The 17,296-nt window shown below is 44.1% G+C and overlaps 1 protein-coding gene across 3 annotated transcripts in view; it reads left to right on the plus strand.

Annotated features, from left to right (window-relative positions):
- Nucleotides 1-17,296, plus strand: part of FAXC (failed axon connections homolog, metaxin like GST domain containing) — a 76,443-nt gene that overhangs the window by 42,875 nt on the left and 16,272 nt on the right. For all 3 annotated transcript variants that reach the window (XR_006384199.1, XM_044245239.1, XM_044245226.1), the window contains one exon: nucleotides 16,599-16,715. Coding sequence is in view for 2 of the 3 variants with exons in the window: in XM_044245239.1 (XP_044101174.1) it covers nucleotides 16,599-16,715 (117 nt within the window). In the remaining variant the exon portion in view is untranslated. The remainder of the gene's footprint in view (nucleotides 1-16,598; nucleotides 16,716-17,296) is intronic.

The following is a 17,296-nucleotide window of genomic DNA, read 5'->3' on the forward strand; positions in this document are numbered from 1 at the left end:
AGTTGGTTAGGCAACCGACTCTTGGTCTTGGCTTAGGTCATGATCTCAGGGTCCTGGGATCCAGCCCCTGCCTTGGGCTCCGCTCAGCCTTCTGGAGTTTCTCTCTTCCTCATCCCCTCCCTCCCCCTTTACTCGTCCCCTGTGAGTACATTTGTGCACACCTGACCCGTTCTGGCTCAAGTAAGTAAGTAAATAAATAAATTTTAAAAATCTTTTAAAAAAAGAACAAAGGATTCAGGCTTTTTCTTTCTCTGGAGGCTTCATCCTCCATTTTCAACTCCTCAGATTCCCAGGCGCCCCCTGAGGAGGCATTAGTGTCCTGCTGTTTCAGCTGGGGCTCCCGTTCTTGGCTGTAACCTGCCAACACTTGCAGGCACTTCGTTTTTATTAACTTATTAGTGCTCATGAAGATCTTTTTTCCATGAAGAAATTTAGGCACAAGAAGGCAGCTTCCCAAGGAACAGCCAGCTAGCAAATGGTGGAGCTTAGATTGGACCTGACTGGTCTGGGAGAAGCCACAAGTCCTTGCTGAACACTTTTTTAGCCTTTATCTTACTTATTGGATCTGTTGGACCCTTTTTTCCTTTGCAGGTTCCTAAAATACCGATGGTGGAGGGAATGAGGAATTCTTTTCTATTCTTTAAGGGTCCTCTAGCTGGACTAAAAATCAAATTTACTAAGATAGATTAACAGGAGGGAAAAAAAAGTTTTATTACTTGTGCAGAGAGGCCCAATAATGAAATTGAGAGCGAAAGAAATAACCAAGGCAGGCAGTTTTTATATTTTTTAAACAAAGAGACAATAAATCTGAGGAACTGAGAGGAAAAAAAACTCCTTGGGAGCTTTGGTTAGTAAGGAATTCTGAACAGAATTTGGGCTGGGGTAGTAAATTAGTAAAAAGTAACACAGGTTGTTTATATAGCCTTCTTGGCTCTAAATTTCCCATCTTCAGGGGTGAGATTGTCTCTTTAGCTCCTAGAAGACAGGGACGACATCTTTCACGTGGGAGATTTATTTCCTGTTTTCAGGGGGATGGGAGGGGCTGAGTGTGCTGGCACCCTCTGTCTCTGGGTCACTTTTATACAAAATAATCAATATGTCAAAGTGGCATGTTTTGGGGCAGCCTGCCCTTAGCCCCTGCAAGCGTTCCTAGGATTCCATCCCCTGCCCGCCTGCGTCCAGCTCTTTTCTTATCTTCACTCAGATGTCCCACAGCCGCCTAAATTCAGCACATCCTGAAAGGACTCACCCTCCCACCGACCAGCCCGTCTTCCCGTGACCTCTCTGTGAATGGCATTGTCATCCATTCAGTTATTCAGGTTGGATGCTAAAAAGCCCTTCTAGATTTCTCCTTTTCCAGGAGACCCTCCACCTGGCTTCCAAAGTCCTATACTGCTGGAGTCCTGCCTTCTTTCCAATGTCATTTCTTTCTTTCTTTCTTTCCTTACTTATTTATTTTTTTTAAAGAGGGAGAGAGAGAAAGGGTGGGGAGGGGCAGAGGGAGAGAGAGAATCTTTTTTATTTTATTTTATTATTTTTTAGAGAAGGGGGGAGAGAGAGAATCTTAAGTAGGCTCCATGCCCAACACCGAGCCAGAGCCCTATGTAGGGCTCCATCTCACGGCTCTGAGATTGACCTGAGTCGAAATCCAGAGTCAGACACTTAACAGACTGAGCCACCCAGGGGCCTATCCAGTCTCATTTCTTAAGCTTCACCCCTTGCCCATTATACGCTAGCCACACTTGTCTTCCTTCTGCTTTGCAAACCCACTGAACTTATTCTGACTTAGGCCATTTGTCTTGGCCATTCCTTGTGCCTAACATTCTCATCCTCAAGATCTTGGCATTGCTAGATCCTCCTTGACATTTGTATCTCTGGGTAAATAATCACCTCCACAGAGAGGCCTTCCCTGACTGACATAGCTATTTAACGTAGCTGCCAGCCACCCGCTAGCACGGCACTTGACTTTAATTCTCTGCACGGCGCTTATCACTTATTGATTGATTGGTTTATCAACGCTCCGTGTGATGTAAATTCCACGAGAGCAGTGACCTTGTCTCTTCTGTTAGTCCCTGTATCCCAGGCATCCAGAGCTGTCTTGCACATCATCGAAATAATATTGACAAGAGCTGACATATATGGAGCCTTGCCAATGTGCTTAAGCAAATAGTATATCTTATATATTAGACCCTCATATGGTAATCCTTACTTTCATAATAATATGCATAATATATAGTCCACATTGATTATATAATTTAACATTATACATATAGATGATATAAAATATCTAAGATAAATATGCTATGAACATATATGTGTATGCATATGTGTGTGTGTCCCAACAGTAATTAATAACAATATCTATGCTTAGATGATTTGATGAGAATTAAATGAGGCAGGAACTATTCTCATTAATTCTCACCAACTGTAGATGAGGATAGGTATATGGTGATTAATTTCAGTAGTAGTATGTCTGGTTTGTCAGTGAGGAAACAGAGACAGAGCGGTTAACTAACTGACCTAAGGCCACAGAGCTAACAAGCAGTGGGGTCAGGCTTGGACCTCAGTATCGGGCTCTAGGGCTGAAGGGTTGGGTATACCTCATCACCGGGGTACTCCCCAAGCCCCTTCATCTCCTGTTCTTTCTGCCCCACAGTTGGAGGAGGGGCACCATATCTCTCACCTAGATTTTGCCACAGCTTCTTAGCTGGTGTCCCAACCTCTTGGTTTGCTTTTTTAATTTTACTAGTGTTTCATCTAAAATGCAAATCAGAACTGAAGTCTCCCGGTCTTGTAGACTAAAATCCAAACTCCTTTTCTTTACAACCTGAATTCTGCTCACGTGTCTGCCCTCATTTCCCGCGTCTCCCTCTCACATGCATTTATTTCCCCCCGGGACTGCTGAAGCACACGCTGCTATTTTGCAGTTTTGTGCCTTCGCGTAGCCTTTTCCCTTGCCTTGCTTCATCCCACAGTCTCAAGTTTTCTTTCTACTTAGAAACTTCCTTAATGTTCTCCTCAATCTCCTCCACCCCCATGAGGCTACCTACATTGAGTGTTTCTCTTCTCTCCTGTTTCATTTTGTGCAGACTTCCATCATGGAAATACTATATTGAACTTGTCTAGGCGCCTCCTGTTGCTCCCCCCACCCATCCTGACCTGAACTTTCCCCCAGTCTTGCCTGGGAACATTATTATTTTGAAGGAATTTGCTGACTGACTTCCCTCTGACCCTGGTACCTAACAGAAGGCCTGGTAAAATAGTAGACACTCCGTAACTATTTGCTGAATGTATACTAACTTCCAAAAGGCAGTTGAAGCAATCCACAGATAAGAGAGGGCATAGTCAACCATAATAAAAAACTTTCAGAAACCAATTGAAAAAATCACTTTCTTGGAATGAGTTTATTCCTGGAGTTGGGCACAAATGACTACTGAGATAGAAAGGGAAACTTCAACTCAGGACCCTGAGATCAAGAGTTGCATTCTCTACAGACTAAGCCTGCTAGGTGCTCCTTTATAGACAGTGTTTTTGAATGTAAACGTTTGTAAGTTTTTCTTGATAAACTGAATTGCTGTTCTGAAGGCATTTTTCTGGGGACTACTTTATGTAGTTCCTCTATATATTTTTTCCTGATACAATTTATTATAGTGATTGAGCTTGGAGAGCCTAGAGGTTTTGTTAACTTACCCAACAACCATAGCACAGGCACCTCATAGACCCACCTTTCAGTGTAGGTTAGTTCTAGGGGGAGGAGTTGAAGGCAAACTTCAGCTAGTTCTGAGTCAGCTGTTTTACGTTGAACTCTGTGGTGACGTAGCTCTTCCATATTGTTGGTTAAAGAGGGTTCTCCCTACATTAGGAACCTGGTGGTCTAGCCTTGGATGTTCTCTTATGAGAACTTAAGGATCTGACTTGTTGGGCTGTTAGGAGGCCCTCCTGCCTCCATGGAGCAGTGAGCTGTAGCTGTCTGGGACAGGGCAAAAATAGCTTAAATACCTATACAACACCTTGGTTGAGCCCCAGAGTTCTATATCCTAGAGTTCTATGACATCAAATATGGGAGGGGTGACTCTGGTCCAAAAGATTTAAGGGCAAGGTATTATAAAATAGTTGCCATTCACTGAAAAATATATTTACTGTGTACCTACTGTATATAGGGCAAGGGGCTGGGTATTGGGGGTACTGTGTTAACATTTAAGTAGGGCTCATTGTCTAATACGATTTTGTTCTTCACTGATTTCACAATATAGACAAAGTCACAAGGAACCATTCCAATGATACTGGCAGGACCCCTACTTATCAAATAACCCCCAAGTGGCTGAGTTCATTTAACTGTTAGATTGCGCGGGGGGGAGTGATTAGTGTTGTACATTTGAACATTGAGGGACATCTGCCAAAGGTTATGATTTAACATAATATAGGATTTTGCCTTGTTGATGCAGTTTTTCCCCTTGATCCACTGTTACTGAAAAAGATCAGGTAATTTTGATTTTTTTTTATTAGGAAAATTTTCAAACACACAGGAAAGTATAATAGTAGTACAATGAATAACTTTTTATTATCATCACCTTGATTTCATAGTTGTTAATATTTTGTCATATTGCTTCAGCAGTTCCTTTTTCTTTTTTTTAAGTGTGCATTTGAGAATAAATTATAGTTATCATGACATTTAACCTCCAGATACTGGACGGTAGCTCCAATAATTCCTTCTGTAGGAGGCAGCCTCCAAGAGGGCCCCCAGTGTTCCCTGCCTTCTTGTGTAATCCCCTCCCCCTGAGTATAAGCTGGATTTATTGATTTGTTCCCAACAAATAGGATATGGCAAAAACAATGGACTATCCTTTCCGAGATGAGGTCATAAAAAGACTGTACTTCCATCTTGGGCATCTTCTCTCTCCTGCTGTTGCTCTCGCTCACACTGTTATGAGCTGCTCTGTAGAGAGGTCCATGTGTCAGGGAATGCATATCTCTGGCTAAGAGTCAGTGAGCCCCTGAGGCCTGTTGACAGCCACGGGAATGAGCTTGGAAACGCTCACCCTGAGTCAAGCCTTGAGGTTATTGCAACCCTGAATAACTTCTTGATTAAATCAGTGAGACGCCCTACGCTATGGGTACCCAGCTGAGGCTGCCTGGATTCTTGACCCATGGAAATTATGAGGTAATACATGTTTGTTGTTTTAAGCTGCTACATTTTGGGGTACTTTGGTATTCAGCAACAATAAGTACACGGACATAACTCCGATCCTATGAATCCCTGTAGGAGACTCTTCCAGCTGCTGCTGAGTTGTGAAGAGTGAAGCCAGGTTGTCAGCCAAGGAAAGAGCACTTATCCTGCGATGGTGGGTGGCACACATCAGATCTCAGTTGCCTCAAGTTGTTTAAATAAAAGGTTTTACATCTTTTAGAAGTAGAATCTTATCTTTCTGTCTCTCAAGATACTATTATTATTGCCCATTCTGATTTTTAAAGGATTATTTTCATCTTGGCTCTGAAGAAATCTGTATCTATGCCAAAGTAATAGAGCTTGGCATGTGGGAGGCTTCTGTCTCTGGATTCGGTGATCTTTGAGAAAGCAGTCTGCTCTGAGGAGAGAGCTATGGGGCACATTTTAACCCATCTAATGGTTAGGATACCTGGAGGAAAGCATTCAGTATAGGAGTAATAGGTCTCCTATAAAGTAGGGTAAAGACTCAGTCCTACATTGGGCATCACACAGAATTTTGATAACATGTTTAGCATAGTCATGGGTATGTCATTTGAGAATATATGGGATTCCTTGATTGATTGATTAATTGATTGAGGTGTAGTGGAGGGGCTCAGGGAAATGGAGAATACACTCCCATGCCCAGCATGGGGCACAGTGTGGGGCTCAATCTCATGACCCTGAGATCATGACCTGAGCAAAAATCAGAGTCGGATGCTTAACCAACTGAGCCACCCAGGCGCCCCTCGATTCCCATTCTGTGGTAATTTGATTTCACCTCAAGAGATCTGTGCCTATTGAGTGAATGTGAGTAAGATCCATCACTCTGGACAGGCCTTAAACAGTTGTGGTGGTTAAAGATCTTTACCCATTTTTGGTGCTTGCTCTGATGTTTGAAAATGGTTGAGGATCCTGGGTTCTAACTAAGGTGAAACCTGAGATCCACAAAATGAATAAAAGTTCTTCATGATTGTGGAGTCTGCCCCCGTGGCCCTGATGCCAAACACAAAACCTCCCATGGGAATCTATGACTAGTCAGCTATCTCAAAAGGATAAGTTCCTTACAGAAGGATTTGAACTTAAATTTTGATATGACATGAAGTACTGCCTGATATATTGTTTCATTAGCCAAACCAGAATGTGGGAGGTACCAGATAGTCTTTATTGAATTAAGATATGGAACAACTGATTCCTTTGTCCAAATACAAGGCAGCCAAGGCTGAAATGAAATTAAGGGGAAAGCCTCTCCTGGGATGTAGTTTGAGTGATATCTGTTCTTTACCCTCAGAAGATATACTAGGGAAGGAGAGACTGGGGGGACCCGGTGACTTTCATACCCCTCAGATTTCAGACCAATGTGTGGTCAGACTCAGAAGCAACAATATGGCAGCGACTTCAAGGAGAGAGAAATAAGGTGGATCATTGGTGAGTCAGTAGCCTCACGTCACCATTAGAGATGTAGTTGAAGTTCGTTCCAATTTCCAGGAGCTGTTGTTTGTTGATATTAAATTAGGGTGTGAGACTGGCCAGGCATTTGCCTCCTCCTGAGGAATACTTTCCTAATCTAGATTTCCCATGTGGGAAGTTTTTCCACAACGGGTGCCAATGCTTCATCCCAGTTTTCTAAACTTGTAGCCTATGCCCATGGAGGCTTGGGGTATGTGGAAGTCAGAGGTACTCAGTCACCTCAAGAGGGCTGACGCACAGAAGAGCAAGTGCAGCTCTTTCCTTATTGTGGGGAAGAGATGTACTTCCTGTCTCATCCTAGGGAATCTGGAGAGGCGAGGTGATTGGTTTTGGTCAGTGGAGACAGGGTCAAGATCATACAAGCTGAGAAAAATTCTTTCTGTGGGTTCTTTCAGAGAATCCTACAGAAAATTGCAGGAGTATCTGGTTGCTTTCCAAAAATTAAATCTGAGGAGGGATTAAATGTAGGTGCTGCTTCTGGTGTGTTCCCCACATATAAGATATATAACCTCACATATAAGATAGCAATCCCTTTCTCCCCATAACGGAAAGAATCACATGCACAGCAATTTTAGAATATGCTGGGAGTATGAGCAAGAGCTCTTTAAAGGAAGTCGCCCGACAAAGGGAGTCTGATCAGGAGTGTAACAGAATAAAAAGTAGATTTTATTTTTCCCTGTAGCTTTGCTCTTTTGGAGATTCACATGCAGAAAAAGAGCTTAATGTGTGTTGTTTGAAGGTTGGATGTAAACTGTACTATCTTTGGGGAGAGTGCTAAAAAATCTTTTTTGCCCCAATTTTCCTCAAATTCCCAGTTAACTAAAGGTGAGAGAAGGACAACAGGAAATATGGGTGATGTCCTTATTGACTTCACTGGACTTTTCTGCTTATAAGTCATATCAATGCTCAAGTATAAGGAACCGTGTGGTTGAAATATGCAATTACTCTTTATTTCTTAGACTAATAGAAAAATAAGTGCTTGAAAATTTTTTGACTATTTTCTTTCATTTCTCTCTTGAACTTACATTTTCTAACAAAGCCCTTTCTCCGCCACTTATAAGAAATTTACCTAAGTGACCGAAGCAGAATTGACAGTGATCAGTGGAAAACAAGAACAAAATTAGTAAGGGAGAGTCAGAGGTTCATTTCTACAGTGATTTCCAAAACCTTGAAGTAAACTTTCTACCCACAATTCCATAGTGATATATGTGCCCATGGTCAGCTTTTGCTTAGAAGTATGTTAGTAGAGATTTACTTTCCTAGGAATGGGTAGAGTAAATATGACCATAAATTCTTTGTGTGAGCTCAGAGGAAAGAACTGGGATCAGTGATGGAATTTCTAAGGAGTCATATTTTGTTTCAGTGTAAGCAACTGTCTAATCATAGACTAGTCTGTCCTGCCCAAGAAGGGATAGAGATGTCTTTAGCAGGGCAAGGGCTGGGACATATGGGGTGGGGAAGTGGGAGAAGGAATTTCTGGGAGAGTCACTGGACTAGTTCTGTCCATGGTCAGTACTTGTGTTCTGATTACTGGTGATGAGTAGAAGATCATTTCTAATGTTAAAATAGCACCGCTAGTTTGCAAAGTACTTTCACATTATTCTGTCTTGTAATACTTAAAATAAATAGCTCTCCATTTTAAGAAAGGACAAAGATCACACATAATTAAGGCTATGATCACCTAATTGGCAATTTCTACTGTGATAGGTACCCAATGGATGGAAAGTAAAACTGAGGGTTATTTGCCCTCAAAGAGCTGAAAAACTACTTGAGGAGATAGTGCACACACACAGGGCAGACTATGAGATAGCATGTGGGAATTACCTGTTGGTGCGCTAGATCCGTGTTTCTCAAAGGGTGTTCCCTGGACCAACAGCATCAGCATTATCTGGGATCTGTTAGAAATACAGTTGTTTTTTTGTTTTGTTTTGTTTTGTTTTTGTTTTTTTAAAGTTGGCTCCATTATGGAGCCTAGTGCAGGGCTTGAACTCACTATCCTGAGATCAGGACCTGAGTTGAGATCAAGAGGAGTTGGATGCTTAACCGATTGAGCCATGCAGGCACCCTGTAGAAATGCATTCTTGAGTCACACCTGCCGAATCAGAAATTCCAGGTGGGGGGTGGTGGCGTCATTCCGTGTTTCTAAAAAGGCCTCCAGGTGATTATGAGGCATGCTCGAGTTCAAGACCACTCACTGATCTAGTCCAGACAAGTACTTCTCAAACTCCGGCACGATAAGAATCACTTAGAACAGTGCTATTTAAAAATTTTTTTTCCCAAGTTTTCATTTAAATTCTAGTTAATTAACATAGATGATAAAATTGCACCTGAAACTGCTGCCTGAAATATGGCCCCAGAACTGCAGGCTCTCCAAGGTGGTTTTCACTGACCTGAAAACTTGTTAAAACACAGATTTTCCAGTCCCACTCCCAGACATTCTCATTCAGTAGATGGGACTTGAGAGTCAGTGATGCCGAGGGGCTCAGACTGTTCTCTGAGCAGCCTTGCTCTGAGCGGCCGTGCCTCTGGGGTTTAGCGGACGAGTGCCCAGTGGGAGGGACTTCTGCGCCAGGACCATGCGCGTGGTCTTCGCAGACTGGAGGACAGACGACCTGAACTGAGTCTGACGGGAAGGTTTAGGTTGGCTAAGAGGAAATTATTTGATGCAGGGGTGGAGGGGAGGATGGGATGAGCCCCCAGCATGCGTGACGGAAGTAGACCATTCACGCTAGTCACACCTTGGCTCCTTCTGCCTGGGACTGGGGGGAGTTAACAGCTGTCAGCTCTCACGCATCCTCCCCGAGGAGAGGGAGCAGGAAAAAGCCTAGAACCAGGAGCACTTTCTTAGTTGCGTTGTTACGTGGTCCCGCCCTCTAAGTGAGACTTGTAAGACCCATGATTGCGCTCTTTTTTTCTCCTCTTCCCTTGGTTCCCCTGCTCACCAAGCCTCGTTTGCTTCAACTCTACAGCTTGTTCTCTCAGTTTGGTCTGAATCTTCAGGCTTCGATTCTGACCGTTCTCAGACTCCATGTTGACTTAGTTCTCCCTGGACAACTGTGTGGCTCTGCTCTCCATATTCACTCTTCCCCATCATGTCCTACCCATCCCCTCAGGCTGTCCTTGGTGATGGGGAGGAAGCTGGCCAACGTGCTCTGTCCTCTTCCATATACTCTCATCTTTGTTGTGTCCTGGTGTCTCCTGGTCAACCCTGTGTTGCTGTCTATGACAGGAGAAGTGGAAGATAGTGTGGCAAGAGCTGACTCAGGCTTGGAGGTCAGGATAAGCAACCTTGGATGAATGGGGTCACTTAAAAAGATTTTGACCAGTGATCTTATAAAATCCAATCACAGCTCAAGTCTGAGGTACAAAGAGCAAATATCCTTTAGGGCTCCAGAACATTTTTGTTATTCTTGACTTCACGCTCCCCACCCAATTTGTGGTCATCTTTGGGGTCCCCAATGGTTACTGCATCTGCATCATGGCTTTTGCCATGGAGAAGAGCTGCCCAGACCACCCAAGAGAGGTAGGATCAGATTCTAGGAATACTGAGGACTAGCTAGTATCACCTACCCTCTGTGCGGCCAACTCTAATTGCCCCTGCCGTGGGCGCGTCTGCATGACCCCTCTCCCCTGACTGTTTGGTCACTGTCCTTGCATGTCGTCACTGGTCTCTGCTCCCTAATGGCCATTGAAGATCCAGGCATGGAGTCCTGTGAAATCACCCTGGACACCCGAAGTCACCTTGCCTTCATTGGCTGGATGTACTCCACACTCTCCTGTGACGTGGGCTTGCTCTCACAGTCAGGAGGGCTCTGCACCCTCATGGAGGTCTTCTAGGCACGTGGAGACTGGTCTCTGGGGGAGAATCTCTCAGGGAGCCTGATATCCCTCACCTTCTAGGGTTTCTGATATTTTCAACCTTCATTTCTGCTCACCAGTGTTCTGGTCCTCACTCCCAACCTGGAGGCTGGCAAGGAGTCACAGGGACTCAGGTTTCTCTCAGCTGCTTCTGTCCCTTCCTATAGAAGCCAGCGGGGATAGTTTACCTACTGAAAAGGAAGCTTGAGTTGCCTTGTCCCCCAAGCCTGTTCTTTCAGTGCCCTTCAGAAATGCCCTTAGTGTTTTGTTTTTGCAACGTCTGGCCGCAAGATCTGGACCCACTTGGTGAAAGCTGGGAGTGTTGCAGTCTTGAGAGACCTTAGCTCGGCCTCTTTGTCTCTAAGCAGAGTCAAATCTAAATTCAATTTCCTTCTTAAAATGACTTCCTGCCAGTGTCCAAAAGGCCAAAGCTAGAACAATTTGAGCGATAAAATATATAATGAAAGTACTGGATTATAAGCCATAGAATAAAATAAGTATTGATGAACACATACTTACATAAATAAATAATTGAATACATTAGTAAATGGGGGATGCAGGGAGTAGTAGATTTCTAATCAATAAATGTAGAAGGAGTGAGAAAAATAGAAAATCCTGACGAGGCAAACATAATAATAATTGTTTCAGAAAACATCCCCTAGTGGATGCTGAAATCAGTGGGCCAGACTTTGCAGGGAAACATGGTATTCATACAGTTTCAAAAGATCTCATCCAGGATTATTAGTTGCAAAGGAAAAGTAGTACCGGTGCAGTGAGGAAACCTCACAGGTACCACCTTCACCACATATTCAAGGTTGACATCACCGTGATAAGACACATGGACATTATGGTCCTTCTGATAGGAGGCCCTGAGGAGGTATATTGGTCAGGTTTCTTCGGAGAAACAGACCAGTAGGATGTATGTAAATATATACATATATATTTGGGATATGTATATTTAGTATAAAAATTTGTAAGAAGGTTATAGAAGGGGACCTGTCTCAAGGTCTTCAGGGTGACCCCATGCTGGAGACCCAGGAGAGTGGAGGGTGTGGTTCCAATCCAAAGGCCTGCAGGCTCAGCACCAGGAAGAGCCCATGTTTCCGCCTGAGTCCAAAGGCAGGAAAAACCCTATGTTCCCCCCCCCTTTTTTTTTTTTAAAGATTTTATTTATTTATTTGACAGACAGATCTCAAGTACGTGGAGAGGCTGGCAGAGAGAGAGAGAGAGAGAGAGAGAGAGAGAGGAGGAAGCAGGCTTCCTGCTGAGCAGAGAGCCCGATGCAGGGCTCGATCCCAGGACCCTGGACCATGACCTGAGCCAAAGGCAGAGGCTTTAACCCACTGAGCCACCCAGGTGCCCTCCCATGTTCCCTTTTGAATGCAGAAGGATTTCTCCCTTAGGAGAATTCTTAGGAATTCTTCCTGGGGAGAGTCAGCACCACCGCGATCCCCTCCCCCCCCCCGTTTTTTAAAAGGCCTTCAACTGATTGGATGAGGCCCACCCACACCAGAGAGGGTAATCTGCGATACTCAGTCTGCCACTTAAATGTTAACCTCATCCAAAACACCCTCACAAAAACACCCAGAATTATGTTTGGCCAAATAAGCACTCCATGACCCAGTCACATGGACACATAAAAGTAGCCATCACAGAAGGTGACATTAGGACTTCCATGGGATTCTTGGCAAAAATACGTGACCTGATCTAATCATGAAAAACCGTAGGCGAACTCAGATTGATGAACATTGTACAAAATAACTGGCCAGTATTCTTTATAAGTCTCAGGGTTATGCAAGACAAGGAGAGACTGGGGCGTTTGCAGATTGGCGGAGAGAGTAAGGACACCTACAAGCAGTGTGGGATCCTAGACTGGCTCTCGCAACACAAAAGGGTATTATTGAAAAATGAATAAAATGTGAATGGAGTCTATAGTGCAGTTAATAGTGTGTTAATGTTAATTTCTTAGTTTTGATGCTTGGACTGTGGTAGTCTAAGATATTGATATTGGCCGAAGCCGGCTGAGGGGTACACAGGAGCTCTGTTATTTTTGTAGCTTTTCTGTAAGTGTAAAATCCTTTCAAGATCAAGTTTTTAAAGAGCTTTCTGCCATTTGGTACTTGAGCACTTTTCAGTAACAGTACATTTTTACAATAACAGTAAACTTTTAAAATTTAATAAATTTAAAAAATATTTTGATATTTTTAAAATTTATTACTGGTGTGTGTGTGACTTTGATTTTACCATTCAACATTTTCCACAAATGCTAAATTCTATCAGTTTTTTTGGAAACACCTTTAAAAAGCCCTAGACTTCTTTTCTTTCTTTTTTTCCTGTTTTCTGTACTTCTCCCTCTCTAAAGCAGTGTTTTTGGTAAATGATTACAGCTCAACCCTCCAGGGGGGGTTAACCTCTGAGATGATGACCTGTGGGGCCCTTTTACACAGAACAAGGAGCCTGCGGCCGGAGGTCTGAAGACCTGGGAGCCAGCCTTCTTAGTCCAGTTCTGTTACTAACTAAATCCATGACTTTTCGATGTTAATGTTCTGATGCCAAATGGGAAGTTCAGGTTAGATACTGTATGCATAGTTGATGTATGTATTCAAATGATTAAAACTTTTTTTTTTTTAAGATTTTATTCATTTGTCAGAGAGAGAGAGAGCACAGGCAGGGAGAAGGGCAGAGGGAGAAGCAGATTCCCTTTTTTTTTTTTCTTTTAAACATTTTATTTATTTATTTAACAGAGAGAGAGATCACAAGTAGGCAGAGAGAGAGAGAAGCAGGCTCCCCGCCAAGCAGAGATCTCGATGCGGGGCTTGATCCCAGGACCCTGAGGTCATGACCTGAGCCAAAGACAGAGGCTTAAGGGAGCCCGATGGAGAACTCATCCCAAGACCCTGGGATCATGACCTGAGCTGAAGACAAATGCTTAATCCAGTGAGCCACCCAGGTGTCCCCAAATTATTACATTTTTTAATTAATTTTTTTTTTATCAGGGTCCCGGGTGCTCTATTTTTAGGTTCCCAAGTTTTTGTTTTGTTCTGTTTTATCCATATATTTTTTTTCCCTCTTGCCTCCAAAGTCTTTGGGTTCTACAACAGCTCTCGATTTACACACTTCATTCTGGCATTTTCCTTAGACAATCCCTCTTTCTCTCTCTCTTTTTTAAAATCAAATTAAGGAGAGCAACATTTTTTTTTTCTTTTTTCTTTTGAGCAGGAAGCCCCTGCAGCTGTCCTCTGTCTTGTTTTTCTTCTCTCTGAACAGTGTGTGGTCCTTTTCACAGTTGTGCCTCCAACGGTCTCATGGCTTCTGTGCTGTGGCTTCCGAACATTTGGGCCTCGACTGGGCTGAGCCCTGGCACCATCCTATCGGATCACTGGTGGGCACGCCCCTCTTGCCCACGCAGGGAGGCATGAGAGCTCAGGGTCAGGGTCCCTTGGCCAACCTGCATCACTAATACCAGCACTAAGGCCAGGGCATGGAGCCAGCAGGGTGCATTAAGCAATAATTGACACTTTTTTTTTAAATTTAGGATTTTATTTTTTTTAGAGAGAGAGAGAGTAGAGAGTGGTGGGCTGATGGGCTGACAGGGAGGGAGACGGGAGAGAGAAAAATTTTTTTTAAAGATTTTATTTATTAGAGAGAGTGAGCATGTGTGCAGGTGCCCAAGGCGGGAGAGGGGCTGAGGGAGAGGGAGAAGCAGACTCCCTGATGAGCAGGGAGCCTGACTCGGGGCTCAATTCAAGGACCTTGGGATCATGGCCCGAGCCAAAGGCAGATGCTTAACGGACTGAGCCACCCAGGTGCCCCAGAGAGAGACTCTTGAACAGATTCTGCTCACAGAGCCCAAGGTGGGGCTCAGTCTCACGACCTTGAGACTATGACCTGACCTGAAACCAGGGGCGGACGCAAACAACTGAGCCATCCAGGTGCCCCAGGAAAATAACTGACACTCTTGAGAACAGATGATTTACCTGGGTTTGCTTTGTTACTTTTGTCAAGGGTGGACCATTTGCTTGTCCTCACCGGAATGGACAGTTTGGTTAGGTTCACGATATTGTGGGGTATTCCTTTATCCCTGTGGAATATAGAGTAGAAGTGATCTTTTTAAAGATTATCTCCAGCTCCATTTGTTATTTTTTTGTTGTTTTCAACTTATTTTTAAAATTGGATATAATTGACATAAAACATTATGTAAGTTTAAGGGGAACAAATGTTGATCTGATACATTTCCATATGCTTGTATCATACTGTGTCGGTCTGTTAACTCTCATTCCCAACTCCAGCCATTTCTCCTTCTAGCTCATTTATATGCAGGCATCAGATACTTAATTTTATCAGCGTGCCCCTCAAAAACAGTGAAATGGGTGCAGCATTTAGAACCATGCCTGGTATGTAGTAAACATTGCATTAGCATCTGTTTAATAAAAATAAGAAATTATTCTCACTCCCCCAAAACTTACCATTTAGTTGGAAAGATAAAATGCACAAACAAACAAGCAAAAACCAAGCAGCACGTAGCACAGTATGGAAGAAATGTCACTCGAGAGAGTGGGTGAGAAGAGGCGAGACGTCTCTGCTGTGTGCTCACCTCCAGTCATCTCCCTTATTCGCCTAAACAACCAGCAGTTCCTCCCATTTTATGGCTCAAGAAATTAAGGTTAGTAGGTATAAAAGGCCTTACAAGGTTTATGTGTAACCGCAGCATTTGAACACAGGGCTGGCTGCACTGAAGACTCCTGTTAGCACCAGATAGAATAGACAGAGGAAGCTTTGGAAGGAGGCTCGTGCTGGACCTTGAAGCATGGATAGAATTTACCAGATGGAGAGACGTGGGGAGCGCATACAGGTTGTGGGGGGCAGGAACAGGGGTGGGCACAGCGTGGGCAAAGATGCATCCTTAGGAAGCATGAAGTGTGCTGGGGAATGGGCAGCGTTGCCCAGGTTTGCTAGAGGGAGGGAGGAGCGGCAGAGAAAACCGGAACCTGGGTTGGAGGCAGAGCCTAATGAGCCTTGAATTCCAAGTTTGGACTTTCTTTCATAACCCATTTCATAGCCCATTGATGGTGTTTGTGAAGGGGAGAGACGTGGTGAAAAGAGGACTTAGGGTGCTAAGTGCTCCTCGTGCATGATGCCTTTCATCTTGACAATAGCCCTAGACAATGAGCGTTGATACCATCCCCATTTTCCAGATAGGCAAACTGAGGCTCTGAGAGGGCCAGTACCGAGCAGGCTCCCACAGTGAATCACGGTGCTGCCAAGATGTGAATGAGGTGAATCCAGTTCTGCCTGTGTTGCCTTCGTTTGCTACAGCGCCTGTCAGTGGCTCTGCAGACGACCTGGAACAATTGTAACAGGTCGGAGGAGATGGTCCAGGTGATGAAGACTGAGCTGGCTCAGCAGCGATGGAAAAGGAGAGATGGGAGCAGGGGTGTGACACATCGCTGTGTGTGAGCCCGATCTCAGGGCTGGGCCTGTAATTCCATAGTTTTTCTTTCTGTAGTCCTTCTCATGGGAGCTGGGGCTCAGTGCTGAGAGCATTGCCAAGACCGTGGAACAGCATGGAAAACCTTGCCGTGCAGCCCAGGCTTCTTGAGTTCTTCTGAGGACATGTATTAATTTAATAAAATAAGTGCTGACGTTGGTGTGCTGGTTGTGGGTTACCTTTGAGATGGGTTAAGCATATTTCCAGGCATTTTCAAGCATCTCACGTTTTAGTTCCTTGAGTTTGAGACAAGGAGGTACCTCCAGAGGTCTGTGGGTGATCAGATCTCCCTTTCCCCATGAGCCTTCCTCCCTTATGTGCTTTTCTTGATATGTTCCCAGTTACTTCCCTGTTTTGCTACTGTATGGATTGGTCCATCACAGAATTAATTTGTTTCATTTTTGCTTCTTCTTCTTCTTCTTCTTTTTTTTTTTTTAAAGGAAAAGGGGGTACGTGCATTTTGACTCTGCAAAGCTTTTGACAAGAGTTAAATGAACCTATAATTCGAGTGCACTGAATGCCACGGTGACCACGTGGGTGCAGACCAGCCCAGTGACCTCTCTGCTCTGTCTGCTGCAGGTGACAAGAAGTACATCATGGGGCCCAAGCTTTCTACTCTGGACGCCACTGTCTTTGGACACTTGGCACAGGCAATGTGGACCTTACCTGGGACAAGACCTGAGCGGCTGATCAAAGGCAAGCCCTACAAACCTCTTCAGGCTTTAGGAATTGCTGTGGGGTGAAGGGTACGGGTAACACAATGGAGAATTCTAGGTCTATGCCTGTGAACTTGACTGTGCTTTTTGGAGACACCAGGCTCTGGTGTCCAGGGCTGGGGTCAGTTTATTTAATTTTTTATTATTATTGTTACTTTTAAAGGTTCTATTTATTTATTGACAGAGAGAGAGAGAGAGAGAGAGAGAGACAGCGAGAGAGGGAACACAAACAGGGGGAGTAGGTGAGGGAGAAGCAGGCTTCCTGCTGAGCAGGGAACCTGATATGGGGCTCGATCCCAGGATCCTGGGATCATTACCTGAGCCAAAGGCAGACACTTAATGACTGAGCCACCCAGGTGCCCCGGGTCAGTTTATTATGCTCAGGATGTGTAGGGGTTGAAGGAAGGCCAGACTTTCACCTGCCATCTTTCCTAGACCATGTTCTCAACAAAGTTGATGCAAACTGTACAGTGTATTACACCAGCTCCTTACACAGTGGACTTAACACTTGTTGATAACAGGGCTGGGATTCCACCTCGTGCCCTTATTTTGTTGGTCTTC

The sequence above is a fragment of the Neovison vison genome, chromosome 1 (assembly GCF_020171115.1).
Source record: "Neovison vison isolate M4711 chromosome 1, ASM_NN_V1, whole genome shotgun sequence".
Classification (NCBI taxonomy): domain Eukaryota; kingdom Metazoa; phylum Chordata; class Mammalia; order Carnivora; family Mustelidae; genus Neogale; species Neogale vison.